The following is a 17,796-nucleotide window of genomic DNA, read 5'->3' on the forward strand; positions in this document are numbered from 1 at the left end:
CCATCCACGCTGTAGCGCCGCCCCTTCCGCCTTGTTCAGATGGGTTTCCTGCAGCAGCGCCATTTGCACTCCCCTACGCACCAAATAAGCGTGGACCTTGTGGCGCCTGGACATAGTATGAAGCCCCCTTACGTTCCAAGTGACACATTTCAAGTTAGCAACATCAGCCATTGTCCCAACTGACACCTTCCCTGCTGCCTGAAAACATGCCAAGATCAACCCCTGCTGAAGAAGCAGTCTGCCGACCGACAGACCTCAAGTACCTCAGACCTATCTCCCTAGTCCCCCCCCTTGCCAAGGTCATCAAAAAGGACATCAATGCCCAACTCTCCAAGTTCATTGAAGTGAACTATGTCCTGAACAAATCCCAATCCGGCTTCCAAAGCAATTATAGCGCCGAGACCGGACTCCTTGCAGCCATCGACGACATCCGCTCCCTCCGCGACTGGGGCAAAACCGCCACCCTCATCCTACTGGACCTCTCGGCCACCTTCGCCAACATCTCCCACCGCACCTAATCACAAGATTTCAGGACGGTGGTATCCACGGCAAATGCAGAAAGAACAATTGATGGACAGAATGCAGAACAATGTCATACATTCACCACAGTTCAGAGATCTGGGCCTAAATCCATCGTTATTTTGCTCACCATGCGATTCCAGTTTGGACCCAGCCATATGCAAATCAGCCTTGACCCTGCGCCCAATGGGAACAGTCCAGCCCGAACTGCCAGGCCAGGTCCTCCCTAGACTGGAAACAAGCATCCTAGGACTGGTTTGGGGGTTTCACCCCTCAACAGCCAGGATAGCTTGACTCCAGTGGCATGGAGAGCACGGGACCCACGTCTGGGCATACCCATCCCAGTCAGGGTGACAAATGGAAAAATAACAATTGATGGACAGAATCCATAACAAAGTCATACATTCACCCCAGTTTAGAGATCTGGGCCTAAATCCATAGTTTTTGCTCACCATGCCATTTCAGTTTGGACCCAGCCATATGTAAATTAGTCTTGACCCTGCGCCCAATGGGAACAGTCCGGTATCAACGACAAGGCACTGGACTGGATCCACTCCTTCCTGACCGGCCGAACACAGTGTCAGACTATCCTGTTCCTCTCAGAACCTACAAAGATCAGCCGTGGATTGCCCCTGGGCTCCTCCCTGAGCCCCACCCTCTTCAACGTCTCCATGGCCCCCCTCACGGCCATCGTCAGAAACCACAGACTCAACATCGTCTCCTAAGCAAACAACCAATCCAGCTGATCCTCTCCCTCACCAACGAATCTACAGCCGCCTGATTCAACTTTCATAGCGGAACGAAGGTCGTTGCTACCTGGATGAAAGACAGCTGCCTCAAGCTCAACTCAGACAAGACCGAAGTACTCATCCTGTGATCCGCCCCTCAGCCTGGAATGACTCCTGGTGGTCCGTCGCACTAGGAACCCCTCCCACTCCTACAGGCTGTGCACACAACCACGGCATCATACTGGATTCCTCGCTCACAAAGAACCACCAAAACAACGTTGTATCCTCATCCTGCTTCAAACGACATTCAGCTGGATCCCCACAGAACCTAGAAATACGGTCACACATGCACTCATCATCAGCAGACTTGACTACTGTAACGCACTGTACGTAGGCATCACCTAGAAACAGATCACGAACATACAGAACGTCCAAAATGCCACAGCCAGACTGGTCCTAGACATCCCCTGCTGCAGCCACATATCAGCACCTCAGACAACTCCACCGGCTCCCAATAATCAAGAGAATCACCTTCAAGCCCCTCACACATGCCTACAAAGCTCTCCACGACATAGGACCAGCATACCTGAACCACTGCCTCACATTACACATACCCGCCAGACGACTTCACTCCGTTCAACCTGCCCTGGCCACCGTCCCACGGATCCACAAGACCAAAGCCAGAGGAAGAGCCGTCTCCTACCTCAGGCGATCCCTGTCGCTGATCCAATTCAGGAAGGACTTCAGGACCCGGTTCTTCAACTAAACCTCCACGCCCTGAGGATCAGTACCCCCCCCCCCTTTGCTCAGCGCCTTAAGACCCTCAGGGGTGAAGAGCTGCACTATACAAACTCCTAATTAATTGAGCAATGTCTGCTTTTGAGAATAGAGCCCACTGGGTCTGTGAAACCGAATATATCAGAGGATCTGATCCAGTATGAATGCTGTGTACACGTGGGCCAATATGGGATTGTAGGAAATCATATGCACACTGGGGTTCTCGCTCTGGTATTACCGCAATGACTTGCATTGTATAATTATACCCTCACTGTCGAGTCCCAAGCGATATATTCATAGATAGGGTTCTACTCTTCAGCAATGGAACAGAGCATCGAATAATACATTGCGATACTTGCCTGCCATAGTTCTCATTTCACCCGCTCCCCTCTAGTTTGCTAAGCTGCTAAGGGCCAGGCTCTATTGCTTGGACTCATTATGATCCACCACAAAAGAATGACATCATCTGATGGACCTACATGCATTTACATAGTAGTAACAAACTGCTGGATGCTATAGAAACAATAATTTAATTATACATTTGTGACAGGTCGAGTTTAAGTCCCATTTCTATGTTAACTAATGACAGACCCAAAAGCGGATGCTGAATACCATGAAAATTAATGTAAAGCTCTAAACACTGTAGGAATGAAGAAAGATGATTATAATGAACCTGTTTTTAGTATGGTGCATTGGTGCATAAAACAAATGCATCCTAAAAATGATTGTGACTGATGATGTGAAAAGGAGTAGGCAATGAGTATTGATTGTTTATCGCGGACCAATAGATGCAGATCTATGGCGATTAGGGCACTTCACTTGAGGTAGAGAAAGGCTTGTTGTTAAGCCACAACACATCACTCCGACACTTGCTGAACACAAATTAGGCATCCAGGAGTACTGTCTTGGACCTCTTTTGTGGGGAGTTGAGGAAATACGAGTTACGAGTCTGCACACACACAGCGCAGTGGAAGTAGTTATAGTTAGGTCAGAGTTTCCATAGGAAGAGTGTTTTCGTATCACTAATAACTTAAGTCCCGTTTGACTTTAGGTTAAAAGTAACATTATAGTTAGGTGTTGAAGTGCTACAAAAACTAATGTTAAATAACCAAAACACTAATATTTACCAACTATAACCCAAACTAGAACTTGAGCCCCCGCCATGCACTGCTTATGACCTCATATATTACATCACAACTGACAATATTGATGACATCACTGATGACACCATACAGACATTCTGACACCGTACTAGTGAGTGTGTTGACTTTAAGTAATTCAACATGCTTGACAATTTTCTATTATCAACGTAAAGACTTCGGATTGATCCAGATTTTAAGTCCAGAGGTTGACAAGTATACGTTTGCTTCTGTAGGGCTCCTTGGGCTCAACGCTAAGAAGATTAGTCAAATACACTGCACACGTTCTGGAGATCGGCATCACAGCTGCAACCTAAGGGCCATGCCTACAGCACTAGAATGAGATAAAACTCCTCTAAGTGGGACACCCCTACATGTTATATTATTCAATAATCTGTAATGCCTGAAAATCTTTAGTTAAGTTCTACAAATAAATATGCACAGCTTATAAAAGGTCTCTGGAACACTGTATCACAACTACTTAACTTGGGCCAGAAATCCAGGTTGTTAATGAATTGTCAACAGCTACTTTGGCCTTTTTCACAGATTTTCTTTTGAATGGGCGTTAAGCCACAACCTACTTTCAAATATGCCTCTGTAACCCACTTCAGGTGCACTCAGCTGTTACCTTTTTCAACATGGAATAATTCTTCCATCTGAACTTCAGTGATTTGAAAAGCATGCACAATATAGTTTTTAAAATTCGTATTTACACTTGTCTCCTGGGCTTACACTATTTTCATGCTATTGACTTCCACATGTACATTCAGTAATGTTATGCTGCATATGACTATGATGTCATCAGTGATGTCATCAGTAATGCTGTTTGAGAGCTCAAAAGTGATCTCATCAATGATGTAATTTAAAATATCATGATTGATGTAATATGTGACGGTATAAGCAGAGTATGGTGGAGGTACAGATAATAGTTAGCTCAGAAAATTATACCTGGCGAACTTCAGGTTTGTTTTTCGTTCCTTTTTACCTTGTTTCGACACATAACTAAGACAGAGAGAAAGAGAGAGATAGGTTCGGGGTGATTCGTCAAGTAGGGACCAAGAAAAAGGGGAGTGGGGGAGGGGGCTCCCAAAACACGTTTTCCCCATGCAAATTCCCATAGGATTTTCGACAGGACTACAGCCCAAACCGCTGAACGGAATTACACCACATTTGGCAAAAATCTAGATCTTGGTCCAGAAAGAGCTCTTTGTTTTTCGGTGTAAATCTGTTGAGTAGTTTTGGAGTTCTTTAAGAAAAACGATTTATGTATATATTGAGAGCGGATCCACGCGCCAACAGCAACAAAGCTGTGATTGTCTGGCTGGAAACCGTGAGAAAAGTTGCAGCCGCCATTTTGTGAATTGGGACAGGGGTTTCGGGGGGAGCAATAAAGTATAAATAGGATATGAGGGGTCAGGATAGAGGTATCCTGACCCCATGGGACTAATGTAGGGGTCTGTGGGGGGCCCCTCTTGGGAAAGAAATTACCCAAAAACATTGTATTTTTGCCGCAGGAGGATCCACCACGCCGCTCAGCGCGCACCTCGCGTGAATTGGGGGAGATCCGCGGATCCAGAGCCTAATTAAAACAAGCGTTGGCACAGACAATAGGCATTTCTGTTTGGACCAATAGGCTTTACTAATGCTGGGCAGCATAGACTAAAAAAAGTTACTTAAAAAAAATGGATCTTCACATTTTATTTTCTCTTCGCTCAACAGGAAAAGCTTAGAAACAGCTGTTTGGGGTATTAAAAATAATTCATTTTCAGGCAAGCAAATCAGACTTTGCAATCCCTGCTTTTATTGCATTTTCACTAAATTGCTACTTTCCTAATTATTTTAAAATAAAGTGCTAAATCCACAAACCAAGAATTATAAATGGGCCTTGATTTTGACAGGAGGATATTCTTCTCGTTTGGTGGAACTAACCTGTTGGACTTGGCCCTGCTTGGTCATCCCAATTTTTTTGCCTTTCCCCTATCCCTTTCGCTGTGATGGAATTGGTGGGTTCAGGATGTTGGCCACTTTGGCGCTGGTTACCAGTGCAAAGTGTGTGTGCTTTCTGCCTTACATAGTTATATTAGGAACTCCCCCCCCCCTCCCCCATGGTAGGAAATGTATATGCCATGCGTGGTGTGAGAGGAAAATAATAAATGCTGTGTAATAGTGTACGCACCTTTATTTTCACCATTGCAGAAATGTCACTTTTAAAATGAAATGAAAATGAAAATAAGATTTGTAAAGCGCTACAGCTGCCCTCAGGCGTCCAGGCGCTAAGACTAAAAGAGTGCCATCAGATGAAAAAGCAAGGGTTCTAGTTACTGAAACAAAAAAGTTTTAAGCTGCTTCCGGAAGCTGGATAGATCAGGGCTGTTTCTCATGTGCAGAGGGAGGGTGTTCCATAGCTTTGATACATTATAAGAAAAGGAACGGCCTCCTGCTCTGGCTCTGAAGATTCTAGGAGTCTTAGCCAGAAATGCAGACGAGGAGCGAAGCACTTTATTGGGCAAATAAGGGGAGATCAGGGAACGATTGATTTCTGGGCCCATTTTCCAGAGAGCCTGATGAGCAACGCACAGAGATTTAAACTTTACTCTGTCCCTGACTGGCAGCCAGTGCAATGTTCTTAGCCCAGCTTTTATTGAAGTTCTTCGTGGGACTCCAAGTAATGCACGAGCCGCACAATTTTGAGTGCGCTGAAGTTTTTGTAGGGTGTAGTCCGGTGCTCCAAGATAAAGGGCGTTACTAAAATCCAGGCGAGATTGAACGAGGCCCTGTATAAGTATCTGCCTGGCCTCAAACGGAAGAAGGGGAAAGATTTTTTATATCACCCTAAGGAGGCCAAAGCAGATGGCCGCCACTTTGGTAGCCTGTATATTGAAGTTCAGCGACTTGTCTAGCCATACCCCCAGACTTTTGATTTTATATCTGGGGGCAGGGACCGCACCCATGCTCACGGGCCATAACAGCCCCAAAGTGGAAGGGGCTACCGTGCCCAAGAGCATGAGCTTGGTCTTGTCGTCATTGAGCTTCAAACAGGAGCTCATCATCCATCTCCTCACCTCCTCCAGACACACTGCTAGATTAGGCGGTGACTGGAGGCCACTCTTCTGCACAAGGGAAACCACCAGCTGGGTGTCGTCCGCATAGGAAATGATGTTAATACCATGCGGACGAACAATCCCAGCCAGCAGCCTCATATATGCATTGAAGAGCGTAGGGCTCAGTGACGAACCCTGAGGAACTCCACACCCCATAGGCCTGCTCGACGAGACGGATGTGCCGTCAAAGACCTGGAAGGTTCTATCAGTTAGAAAAGACTTGAACCAAACCAGGGCTTCTCCGGACACTCCTAGGTCGGCGAGACGGTTCATCAGAATTTTATGATGTACCGTGTCAAAAGCGGCACTCAGATGGAGGAGGATCACTGCCACTGACCCCACCCCCCCCCGATCCAAGATCCGCCTCGCCTCCTCTGTCACAGCCAATATAGCAGTCTCTGTCCCATGTTTGGGGCGAAAGCCCGTCTGGGAAGCATTGAGGAGATGATTTTCCTCGAGGAACTTCGTCAAGATGGTATTAATGTGCTTCTCCAAGATCTTAGTTGCCCATGGGAGCAGAGAGATCGAGAGATCGAGCGGTAGTTACTGGGATTAGCTGGGTCAAGGGCAGGTTTTTTCAGCAAGGCCCGTACCATTGCATGCTTCCATGCCACAGGTACCGTCCCACTCAGAGTGGAGGAGTTCAACAACTCCATGAGAGTAGGGAGAATAGTTTTGCTGGCCAACACCAGTGGGCCCGGAGGAGCAGGGTCGCACGGAGAACCAGATTTTATTTGTTGTGCTAGAGACTCCAGAGTTTCCAAATTCAACAAGGGGAAGGAATCTAGCTTATTTTGAGGGGGAATTACTATATCCAGGGCCGAATCAGAGCATGGGGGGTGGGGTAGTTCAATGACTTGGTCTGGAAAGGAGAGGTAAATTTTATTAACTTTCTGAAGGAAAAAGTCCACCAGCTCGTTGCATCTAAAGGAGGAGTTACTGTTGTCTGCCGCGAGCGGGGGGTGGGGGGGGGGGGGGGGAGGGGGGGCTTTGTCAGAGAATTAACTATCCGATATATTTCTTTGGGCTTAGATTTAGCCATTATTATTTTATCATTATAATAGGCTGCTTGTGAGGTTTTTATTGCAAGTTTATAGTTCCTAATAGCATCCCTGTAATGGCTTTATCAGTGGGGTCATAGGTCATGCGCCATCTCCTCTCTAATCTTTTGCAGGAGCGCTTTTTATCCCTAAGTACTTCTGTGCACCACGGTGCTGATTTACTCTGTCTCTTTGACCCAGATAAGTACGAAGGAAGAATCAAATCTAATGAGGAGGTGATCCAGTTATTGTATTCGTTATTATTAGCCGATGGGTCATGGGAGAGTAGAGGTCTAGTGGTACTAAGGACCTTTGTCCAACTGTCTTCGGAGAGTTTGGACCACTTTCGGATTTTCCAGGATGTGAACATGGAGGGTGGAGGTTTACTTGTGGTCCAAGTGAAGGCTATCAAAAAGTGGTCCGACCATGGTAGGCAGCTGATAGTGCCCACTTTAAGTTGATCGCAGTTACTAAAGATCGGGTCTAATAGATGGCCTTTTTCATGCGTTGGAGAGGGAACTAATTGCTCTAATTGGATGGCGGCTAAACTCGACATCATCTCTAGAGCCGTGGGGTCCGAAAGACTATCAAAATGAACATTAAAATCTCCAAGTAAAGTAAAATTTGAGGGAGAGGTAACCAAATCTGAGGCCACCGACAAGAAAGATGTGTTAAATTGTCCGATGGTTCCAGGGGGGCGATAAATAAGAATGCCAGTGAAACTGGTGTTAGGGGAAAACTCGATCACGAAAGGCAGACTTTCGCAATCCTCAATCTACTCCGTCAGGCAGCGGCAAAAATAGCTGTCTTTATAAATAATCGCAAGCCCACCGCCTTTACCCTGAGGTCGATCTGACCGCACTATCTGGTAACCAGGAATAATGGCCTGCACCAGATCCGGCTGAGAGTCTTGACTCAGCCATGTTTCGGTCAAAAAGATCACATCCGGAGTATGTTCATCTAAGAGCAGGGAGATTTCTAAACAATGCTTAGGAAGAGACCTACAGTTGAGCAGAAACATGGAGTAATCCTTTACCTCAGACCTGGTGGTAGTAGTAATGGATGCAATTTCTGTCTGCTTGTGCCGCCTGCCTGAGTTGGGTTGGCTGTCTAGTGTTTGAAGTGACAAGGTGCTCTACACTTTCCCCACAGTGGCAGAGGAGGCTGGAACTGCCAGGGACCTTCTATAAGCTTCCAGCTCTTTCTGGTAGATGGGAAGATATATGTAGAGCAGTAGAGATGCCATGTGCTCAGACTGAGGGTGGACTGGAATGAGAGGGGACACTCTGCCAGGATGTACCGCCGCAAGAGCCTGTGTGCTGCCTCCTGAGCCCATCTGTACCCCTCTGCTGTCCACAAGGCCAGTGAGAGCCTTTGCTGGAGTGAAGACTGCTAAGTCAGGAGGAGTGCCACTTTATGGGAGAGGACTGCTTCGAGGAGCTGCTGTCCTGTACGGATGAGTGCCCACTGTCTGCTGATCTTGCCCAGCCTGGCCTGCCTGCTCTGCTGTCCTAGCGCCTCATGAGCGCTATACTTTGACTGCCTGCACTCAAGGAGGTGAGGAGTGTGGGCGCTACTCCGAGGGGTGGGACCCCATACTGTGAGTCACCAAGCGCCTGGTGAGTGCCATATTCAAAGTGACTGTACTGCTCTGCCTGCACTCCAGTGTCTGGTGGGGACTGTTTTCCTGACTACCAGAAGAGTTACGCGATCTTCTGTCCCTGAAGCTTCTAGTGGGGCCTAGTGCCTTGCAAGCGCTATATTCAAGGTGCCAGGGGAAGAGGAGCTGACGCCTGCAGTGCTGTGCTGTCAGAGTGCTATATTTCAATTCCCCTTCGCATTGACTGTGCTCTGCTTGCTGCCAAGGCGCTACAACTGTGCTCAGGAGAAGAGGAGCGGACGTCTGCAGCGCCGGGATTCTAAAGCGCTACGAGGGGATCTCACTGTGTTAGATTCCCCCCTGCCTGCTTGGTTGACAGTGGGCAGCTGCAACATATTAGGGGGCATTGTACTCCTCAGGAAAAGAGAGAGAGGAGTGAGAGACACTCCGGTCCTGCCCCAGTGCTTTGCGCATTTTGCTTTTGCTGTTTTTGCAGCCAGCCCTGACTTTGCGGGATATAGGGCATTTGAGCCCCGGAGAGAGGCCAGCTGGCCTGGGGCCAGTTTCAGAGTGTTGTGCCCCTGATTGGGGCGAACTGTGTTTATGGTGGCGAAGCCTATTGCCCCATATGATTTCTTGCATAATATTGTTGCATAATGCATTTGTACCTAGGATGATAACAAATGCTTTTCCCTCCGGTTTGCAGCGCTGATTTTGGGCCACTGGTAATTTGAGAGCCCCCGAGTAGGGGCTCCCAAGGCGCAGTAGCGCCAGAATCAAATCTGAAACTTTGGGGCAGCTATACCAGGTGTATTTACATAAAGTGTACTGTTAACACCATCGCTGATGATGATATCCTTCTCCTGTGCTGGGCCATAATAAAAACGGGTGTGGTCATGACGAGCTGAGCTCGTCATGAGCACCAAAGGGGTTATTGTTGCTCATGCCTAATGCATGTGGTTATATCGCTAATGGTTTATTTCCCCCCTAATGCTTACAGGATGTTTGGGGGTTACTAGGGATGCACCATTATGTGTATGTTCTGTCCGAATGTGCGCCTTGATGAAATGCATGCCCCATTCTAATATGATTAGGCCCCATGTACCGCAGGAGGTGCCTTATGCATCTGCTAATGCCTAAGGTGATGTTGCCTAGCGTTTTTACCCTAATGAGAATGCTTCATGCCTACTATGTTTATGCCCACAGGTTGATGCCTAATGCTTTTCCCACCTTATAGGTTATTCATACTGTGTGTAGGCCTAATGCATTAATGCTGGCAATGCTTTTACCCTAATGCTACCTTGTGGGGGTCCTGCGTAAAGTGCCAAATCTATGGTGATTTAATGCTCCCATGGTTTAGTATGAGTATGGTGTGCCTAATGATGTGCAGAATATGCTCACCCGTTATGCCTAATGTATTCGTGTTTTCAGGTCCACTGTGACGGTAGGCCTAAGGTGTTGATTCAGGCTTTATGTCTGACCACTGTGTATTTTATGCCTAGTGCTAAGGGTTTCTTTTCCCCTAAGGCTGCAATGCTGGTGTTCTGCATACTATGCCTAACATGAGGTTACCATTTCAGGCTACGGCAACGATGATTTATGCCTGAAGTTATGCGTAATGTGTTTTCCTGATTAATGCCTTTATGCTACTGTTGTTCCCTAATGCCTACGTGGCTGGTTTCATGTTTAGGCCTACCTTGACAAATGCCTAAAGTGATTTATACCAAGTGCATGTCTACTTACCAGGAGGTATGGCCGGTGAGACGTTATTGCTTATGGACTTTCAGTTATCCTTGGACTTGTGATGGTTCTGGCAGCGGCCCGATTGGCGCTACCCTTTATATAGTCCCCCTGTGAATTATTCCCGGTGCAGGCTGGCACAGTTTATCTGCACCTGCGATTCCTTTCTGATGTGTTTATTTTACAATACACATACTGTTTTTCACCTAACCTGGTGTGGAGTCTCTTTTTGTAGTGTGCCTTGTGTGTCGCCTGTGTGTGCTGCGATGATGCTTTACACATTTCCTCCGGAGTTTGACCCACCCGCTCTGCACCACACTACCCGTTTCTAACATAACCCCAGCGCGTTTTTGTTTGTGCGACGTGAAGTAGCTGCATGGGAGTGCTGTTTAACTGCAAGGAAATATTTTTGTGGTTTGTTTTTGGTTCTGGCACGCCACGGCCATCAATGAAAGATAAAGAGAGAGGCAGAGACTGGGATCGTGTCCTTCACCACAAAACGTTGTGCATGAAGAGGGGGTTAACGCCTAATTAACGTGGCCTTCCCCCCGTGTAGGTAATTCAAGCCGAGTCACTCAGGGGAATACCAGAGACGAGTATTGGCCCAAGAAATCTGTAAATGGTGAATGAAAAATAAAGGCAGACACCAAGGAAATATCCTCATGAAAGAAAAGAAAATATGTGGCTCACTTTGGTGCAGTACAACCACCCCTTGACTGCCTCCCTGTACCTCAATATGCTCTCCCCTGCTAGCTTGATACCCACACTTCACCTTGTTCACTCACCGTCCTAGCTGCAGCTCTCATGAGCTGCGGCGGCGTTTTCACACCTCCTAGGGGAGGTGGGGATCCACCAATCCTCGCTCCACTCCTCTCCTTCGTCCGGGTTATCATTGCCGTCGTCGTCCCGTTTTCTCAACGTTTCTTCCCTCTTCTCTCCTCTGGCATCCTGCTAATACAACTCGATGCACACTCCGCGTCTTCCGTCTCCGCCTTTTCTTTTCTTGTCGGCCTTCCTGATTGGTCCTTCTCCGTAAAGCCAACTCCTTCTTCCTACAAGGAGGAGATCGGGAGCAACGGGTGAACCCTTACTGTCCCCTGGCTTTCCGTGGTATCTCCGGTTTCCAGGACCGGTAACGGGGGTTCAGGGCCCTACTCTCGGGGTCCTCCTCACAGGAATGTATGCATTTTATTCAAAATGTACTGAAAATGTTGCGGTGATTGCAGAACCACTTCACAACCTTTTCAAAAAGAATGATTGAGGGATTTGGGGACAGGAAGGTGCATTTGCCGAGATTAGGGGAAACTGCTCAATGCAGCACTTCTGAGTCCATATCTACCAGACAATGAGTGCTCTATCACTGATGATACTGGTAGCTTTGGCAATGGCGCTGTAGTGACTCAAGGTAAAGGAAATGAGGAATGTGCAATGGCATCACACACACTGCATTCACGTGAACGTAAATACTCGACCATTGAGCGTGGGATGTAGGACTGCATGAGGGCAACTTAAAAGTGCAAGTCATCCTTATGTGGGGCCATGTTCAGAATACGAACAGATAATAAACCTCTTTTGAATGGTATTAATGTGAACACCAGCAGGCTACTGCCAGGTTGGTGAGGTTAAGTTTGAAACTTTTGAAACATCATTTTGAGGTCGAACACACTGCAGGAGAGAGGAACAAAAATACTGATTGCTTGCCCCGACTGCCCTGAGGGCCGGAAGATGTGGAAATAAGAACAAAGAGAATGACTGTGAGGATAAGGAATGTACTGCAGCAAGTATTTGTTGGCCGGGTAAAGACTGTCTGTGTGTGTGTGTGTGGGGGCAAAAGTAGAGAAAGACATTGGATGAAGATTCTATTTTATTGAAAGTGATTCATTTCATGAGGAAAGAATGACCAAAAGAAAAACGATTTGTTGTGAAAACTGCAGACCAATAGCAAATGTCAAAAACAAAAGCCCACAGCAGAAGACCAAGGTTTAGCACATTAACTTCCTCTGTTTCATAAGTAGTTGTGGTGCAACCACTCTCAACATCCACTGCCAAGGATGTCTGTTATACGTAAGAATTACAAAAATATTTAGAGGTGCACTCAATAGTATAATTAGCACGAAAAGATCATGAAATTTATAGATCTTCTGTTCCTTCTTTATTGGTTTCTTTATTTCTTTCTTTATAAAATACAGAGGCACAGCCAATAGCAAATGTCATATTGTCAGAGGTGAGACATTTAGCTGTGATATCGAAAAACAAACTACTGACAATGCAATACTGGTCGCCTGCCATCGACAGGGATGTGGAAAAATTCATTAGAGAGAGTTACCAGTTGTTTGCAAAATGATAAAACACTGATATACATAGTTCTTCTTATGACAGAAGTGGGTTTTCCTGACAGTACGGGACCATGAATGTAATTATTTTTTTAGGTCTGTTTCAGATGCTTCCTGTGCATCAGAAATTTGCCATTGTGCTTGAAGACTGCATGTCAAATTGGTTGCAAGTACGGTTTGTACGTGTCAGAGAGGGTTTTCAGGGTGAATTGGTTTCGGATAATGGTGTATAATTGGTCTTGAGGGAGATGAAGCAGTATTTGGATGGAACAGATAAAGCATAAATGTGCTAGTCTTCATCACCCACAGAGTAATGGCCAAGCAGAGAGGATGAACAGATTGGTCAATCAGGGTTTTTTCATGGCCGGTATCAAAGTGGAAGATGCTGTCAGGCTATGCTTACAGCTTATCGCAACGCACTGCACTGCACCATTTTGTGCAGAGAGGCAGAAACTTGCATGATTTGGACTTCATACTATGCACTGAAGTGTTTAAAGAGGGGCTAAGACACAATAGCTATCTAAAGAAGGAAGAAAGATGAATTGACCTTCAAAAGATGCATGTGATATTGTAAAGCTATTGTTCGCATAAACATGATCACAGAGGCAATAATAAACGTATGCAATCATATTACTCTGGAATGACTGGGGAATCAGATGCCGAATTTCCACAGTAATTCCATATATCTCAGAGAAATCACCATTTACTTCACCCACCCTTCAGCAGAGTTTCTTTTATCGCTGATATTGCTGACTTGGAGGGAGGAAAAAGTGAGGGAAATGTAATAGGAGACATAATGGCAGACATAGCTGAGGCCTTATAATGGGGCCCATATTAGATAAAATAAACATAATAAAATATATCACCCAATCCTGTATACTGTAATACAACTAACCCGGCTTGATATTCAGACCACCTTGTACTGTGCACCTAACCCTACAGATCACACAATCTTGAAACCTCTTTGAACTTGTACATTGTTCTACATGATGTAGTACGTGATAATACAACTGGCCCTCTCTGACCTGCAGGCCCCCCAATTCTATGTACATGTACCTACACACCACAGAAATAGACCACTTCTTACCGAAGGCTCTGGGGTGCAGCGGACCTTACCCCAACCATCCCACCACTACAGACCTGACTTACAGATCACCTCTCCTCTTCACACTGCCTTCCTCCCCTTTTATGCGGCAGACCCTGGCTGCCCCAGAAATCCTCCTACAATCTGTGCCCTCACACATCACATAGACCCAGCCCCATCTCTAAAGTGCTTTAGTTTGCACTAGCAACAAAAAAGGGCAATGTTACTCTCGGTGAATAACACCTCACTTACATCTCACACTTAGGGGATGGTGAGTATCGCAGAGCTTGGATTGAAATCACAGATTCTGCCACATAATTCCTCAGAGGTCCTGAGCCCGGAATGGGGCGTCTCATGCCCGGACCAGAATTCAGGTCATTTTTCATGTGCAGAGTCCCAATTCTAGCCTATCACTGAACGGGAAGGCGAAACTCTTTTGCGAAAATAAAGGAGATACCAGGTACATGACCGCTTCTGGTGTACTCAAGGCCCTCCCCAAAGATACCAGTCCACACAACTCAGAATTGGCCCCCTGCAGGTCTTACTAAAAATCTGGGCAGATCCACTTTGGAGATATTTTATGTTACATTCTCTCAGAACTGTACAAGTTACTCGCCATTCTGCATGTTCATTCAGTACGAAAAAAATACCTGGGATGGCTTTGAGCAGCAATCCATCTGCGTCTGTATTTCCTCTCTCCAATGGGTCTCTAGAGATAGCTCCATCAGTATCAGGAGCATTCTGTGCCAGGAATGATGAGACTCCAGATGGGCCCTGCGCATCAGCACATGTTGGTTGTAGGTCAGAGTTCTCATCTCGGTTCTCAGGGTGCAGTGGCTCTTGCTTGTAGTTCTGATCGTAGTCCTCAGGACTCAGTGGTTCTAGCTTATAGCCGCGATCAGGACTGAGTGCCTCAAGGTGCATTGGTTCGGTCTTTAAGTTCTGATGTGGTTCATGTGATTCAGAAAGCACCTGCTGCAGACATGTGTTGAGCTGCAGACTCTGTTCTTCTTGAAATGCTGGTTGTCTGCAGAGGTTTTGCCGTTGACCCTCACCCTCAAACCACAACAACTCTTGCTTCAGGTGTTCACTTGGTCCCTCCCCATCTGGGAGCACTGGTTGTCTGCACTGGTTTTGCTGTAGCTCATGTCCCTTGTGAAACAGTGGCTGCGGGCAGACGTTCTGTTGTGCGCCCCAAATATCTGCATACAATAGTTCTTTCTTCATGTGTTCCTCTGGTTCTTGTTGCATGCAGTGGTCTTGCTGTGGTTCATGGCCATCAAATACTGGTGGAAGACCTGGGATAACTTGAGCATCTGGTGGAGGGCACCTGGAGCCAGTACAGTCCTGCTGTAGTCCAGGGCCAGTCGGAGACAGAGGTTGGAGGCACTGGCTCTGCTGTGGTTCATGCCCATGAGGAGACAGAGGTTGAAGACACTGATTCGGCTGTGGATCACGACCAGGTGAAGATGTAGATTGAGGGTATTGGTTCACCTCCTTGGCCCTGACTGAAAGATTGATCGGAGGGGACCTGCTGAGAGGACAATCTCTAACCACCACCGGACTGACCCTCCCCAAAGACACTGCCCCATTTTCAAGGTGATCTAGACCCTTTGCTTTCCAGATTTGCACCATTAGCTCAGCGACTCTTGACGGCACGTCCTCTAGGGTATTCTGCAAGTTATCCACTTTGGCTTCCAACTGCTCCAACATAGATAAAAGGATCAGGTTAGGCAGGTTCCCCGAGTGCGCTTCCATCTCACAGTCCCTCTGAGCATCAGTTTGGGATCTTGAAGAAGGCCCATTATGGATAGGAGAAGATGGGAGTGTGGATCTTACGGGTTCAGGTGAACTCTGCACTTCTTCTTTTTGTCTTGGCACCTGCCTTTTCTCCATTCTGGAATTCTGATGTTCAAGTCCTCAGGTGTCTGTGAAGGGGAGGAAAATACAAAAGACAACACATTATCACACAACAATTATGTGAAAATACTCCTTCCTGTCTCACCACAGCTAATGGCTCGAAAGAACTAAATTGTCTCAAGAGCTGGAGAGGATCTACCCTGCTCAAGATCTGGCTGTCCCCGAGGACATCAGGAGTTACCCTGCTACACATCTAAACCCGCTCAGTGCTGCCCTCACGTGATATGGTGAGATTTCATGCAGGTCCGCTCTGCCCTGCCAGAGAGGACTCCCTATCCAGAGCTGATCTGTTAAGCTTCAAAATGTATCCGTATGACCTCATCAAACCTAACCCTATAATTTAACGGACTTATTACGTTTTTGTAATTCATTATTTTTTGTTATTAAAATGTGGTAAGCATTACCATAATAGATATTCCCTATGAAATTGAGCCTTGAGAAATAATAGATTTAAATTCCCAGATAAAAATACAGATTTTCTGGTTAGGAATTGAGATACCTAGGTCACGTAATCTCTGCTAATGGAGTCTGCCCAAAAGGTGAATCAATTAAAGCCACACAGGAAATAAGTAGACCCATAAAGAAAGAAGAGGCACTCGCGTTAATTGGTGAGAAACTTTCTATTCTCAGTTTGTACCTAATTTACTTGTGCCATATGAGCCCTGCTGAGGAAGGGTGCAGACTACATGTGGAGTAGGGAATACGAGAAGAATTTGCAGAAGTTAAGGAGAGTCTTGTGAATGCTCATAGTCTGCATAGTTTTGCCCCATTGTGTTGTTACGGGCGCCAGAGACAAGGGCCCAGGAGTGGAACTGAAACAACGGCATGATCTGAAAGAAAGTCATTATTGGCTTTGCATCTAGGGCTTTGCCGGAGGCTGAATGTAGACATTCCACTACTAAGAATGAGGCATTGGCCATGTTTTGGGCTCTCAAAATAAACATTCTTTTGGAGTGTAGGAAACTGTAAGTAGAGGATGTTCGACTAGTCCAAACTGGACCCAATCTATGCAGCTGCTACAAGGCGCCTGCTTTCTGGTGTCCAATAAGAGGCAATCTCTTTCAGGCTTTTAATGTGATACATGCACAATGACACAACTGACAGAACTTGCCAGACCGAGAAAGAACTGTTGATCTTTACTTTCAAGCTCTACTCATTTTGAGCAAAGAGTGGAAGAGTGCCCATCTCCGAAGGCTAGTAGGCATCAAACCATAAGTCATTATGGCCATTAACAAGAAGAACTTCTGTCTTCGCTACATTTCACTTTAGTTTATTGCAACCCAGCCACTGCCATAGGACAGGCATTGTTTGGTGGAATGTGTGGAGAGAAGAGAGTTAACTGTCTAGACACAGCAAGATCTGGGTGCCGTCAGAACACATAAATGCTCTAACACCTTTCTCAAGTAAAGCTTCAGCAAGCGGGATTACATAGCTGGTGAACAAATGGGGCGAGATTGAGGATCCACGAGTCACTCTGAAATTGCATGCAATGTGTTGGACGAAAAGTTGCCCAATCTGGAGATACACGTTCAGCCTGCAAAGAATGATATGACCCTCTTTAGTGCCTAGCACCCGATGCCCAAAGCCTCCACATGGTTCACCAAGTTGGAGTACTCAACTGTGCGAAGACAGCAGCGAGATCTAATGAGAACAAAGCGTCTGCTCCTGCTCCCATTTCAGCTCATCCACAATCGGTAGAGGCACTGTCTTTGTATTGTGTGGTGGCCAAAATCATGCCCTAGTGTCCTTGAGAAAGTGGATTTGCTACAAACCTTTACACCAGCTAAGAGCAAAAGAAAGTAACGATATTGGTAA

At 46.4% G+C, this 17,796-nt stretch overlaps 1 protein-coding gene across 1 annotated transcript in view; it reads right to left on the minus strand.

Moving 5' to 3' along the window:
* LOC147662830 (uncharacterized) overlaps positions 1-17,796 on the minus strand; it is a 67,098-nt gene that overhangs the window by 12,746 nt on the left and 36,556 nt on the right. The window contains exon 2 of the mRNA XM_086950880.1: positions 14,712-15,989. Coding sequence (XP_086807006.1) covers positions 14,712-15,957 — 1,246 coding nt within the window. The 5' untranslated portion in view covers positions 15,958-15,989. The remainder of the gene's footprint in view (positions 1-14,711; positions 15,990-17,796) is intronic.

This window comes from Lissotriton vulgaris, unplaced genomic scaffold, assembly GCF_964263255.1.
Source record: "Lissotriton vulgaris unplaced genomic scaffold, aLisVul1.2 SCAFFOLD_1088, whole genome shotgun sequence".
Taxonomy (NCBI): domain Eukaryota; kingdom Metazoa; phylum Chordata; class Amphibia; order Caudata; family Salamandridae; genus Lissotriton; species Lissotriton vulgaris.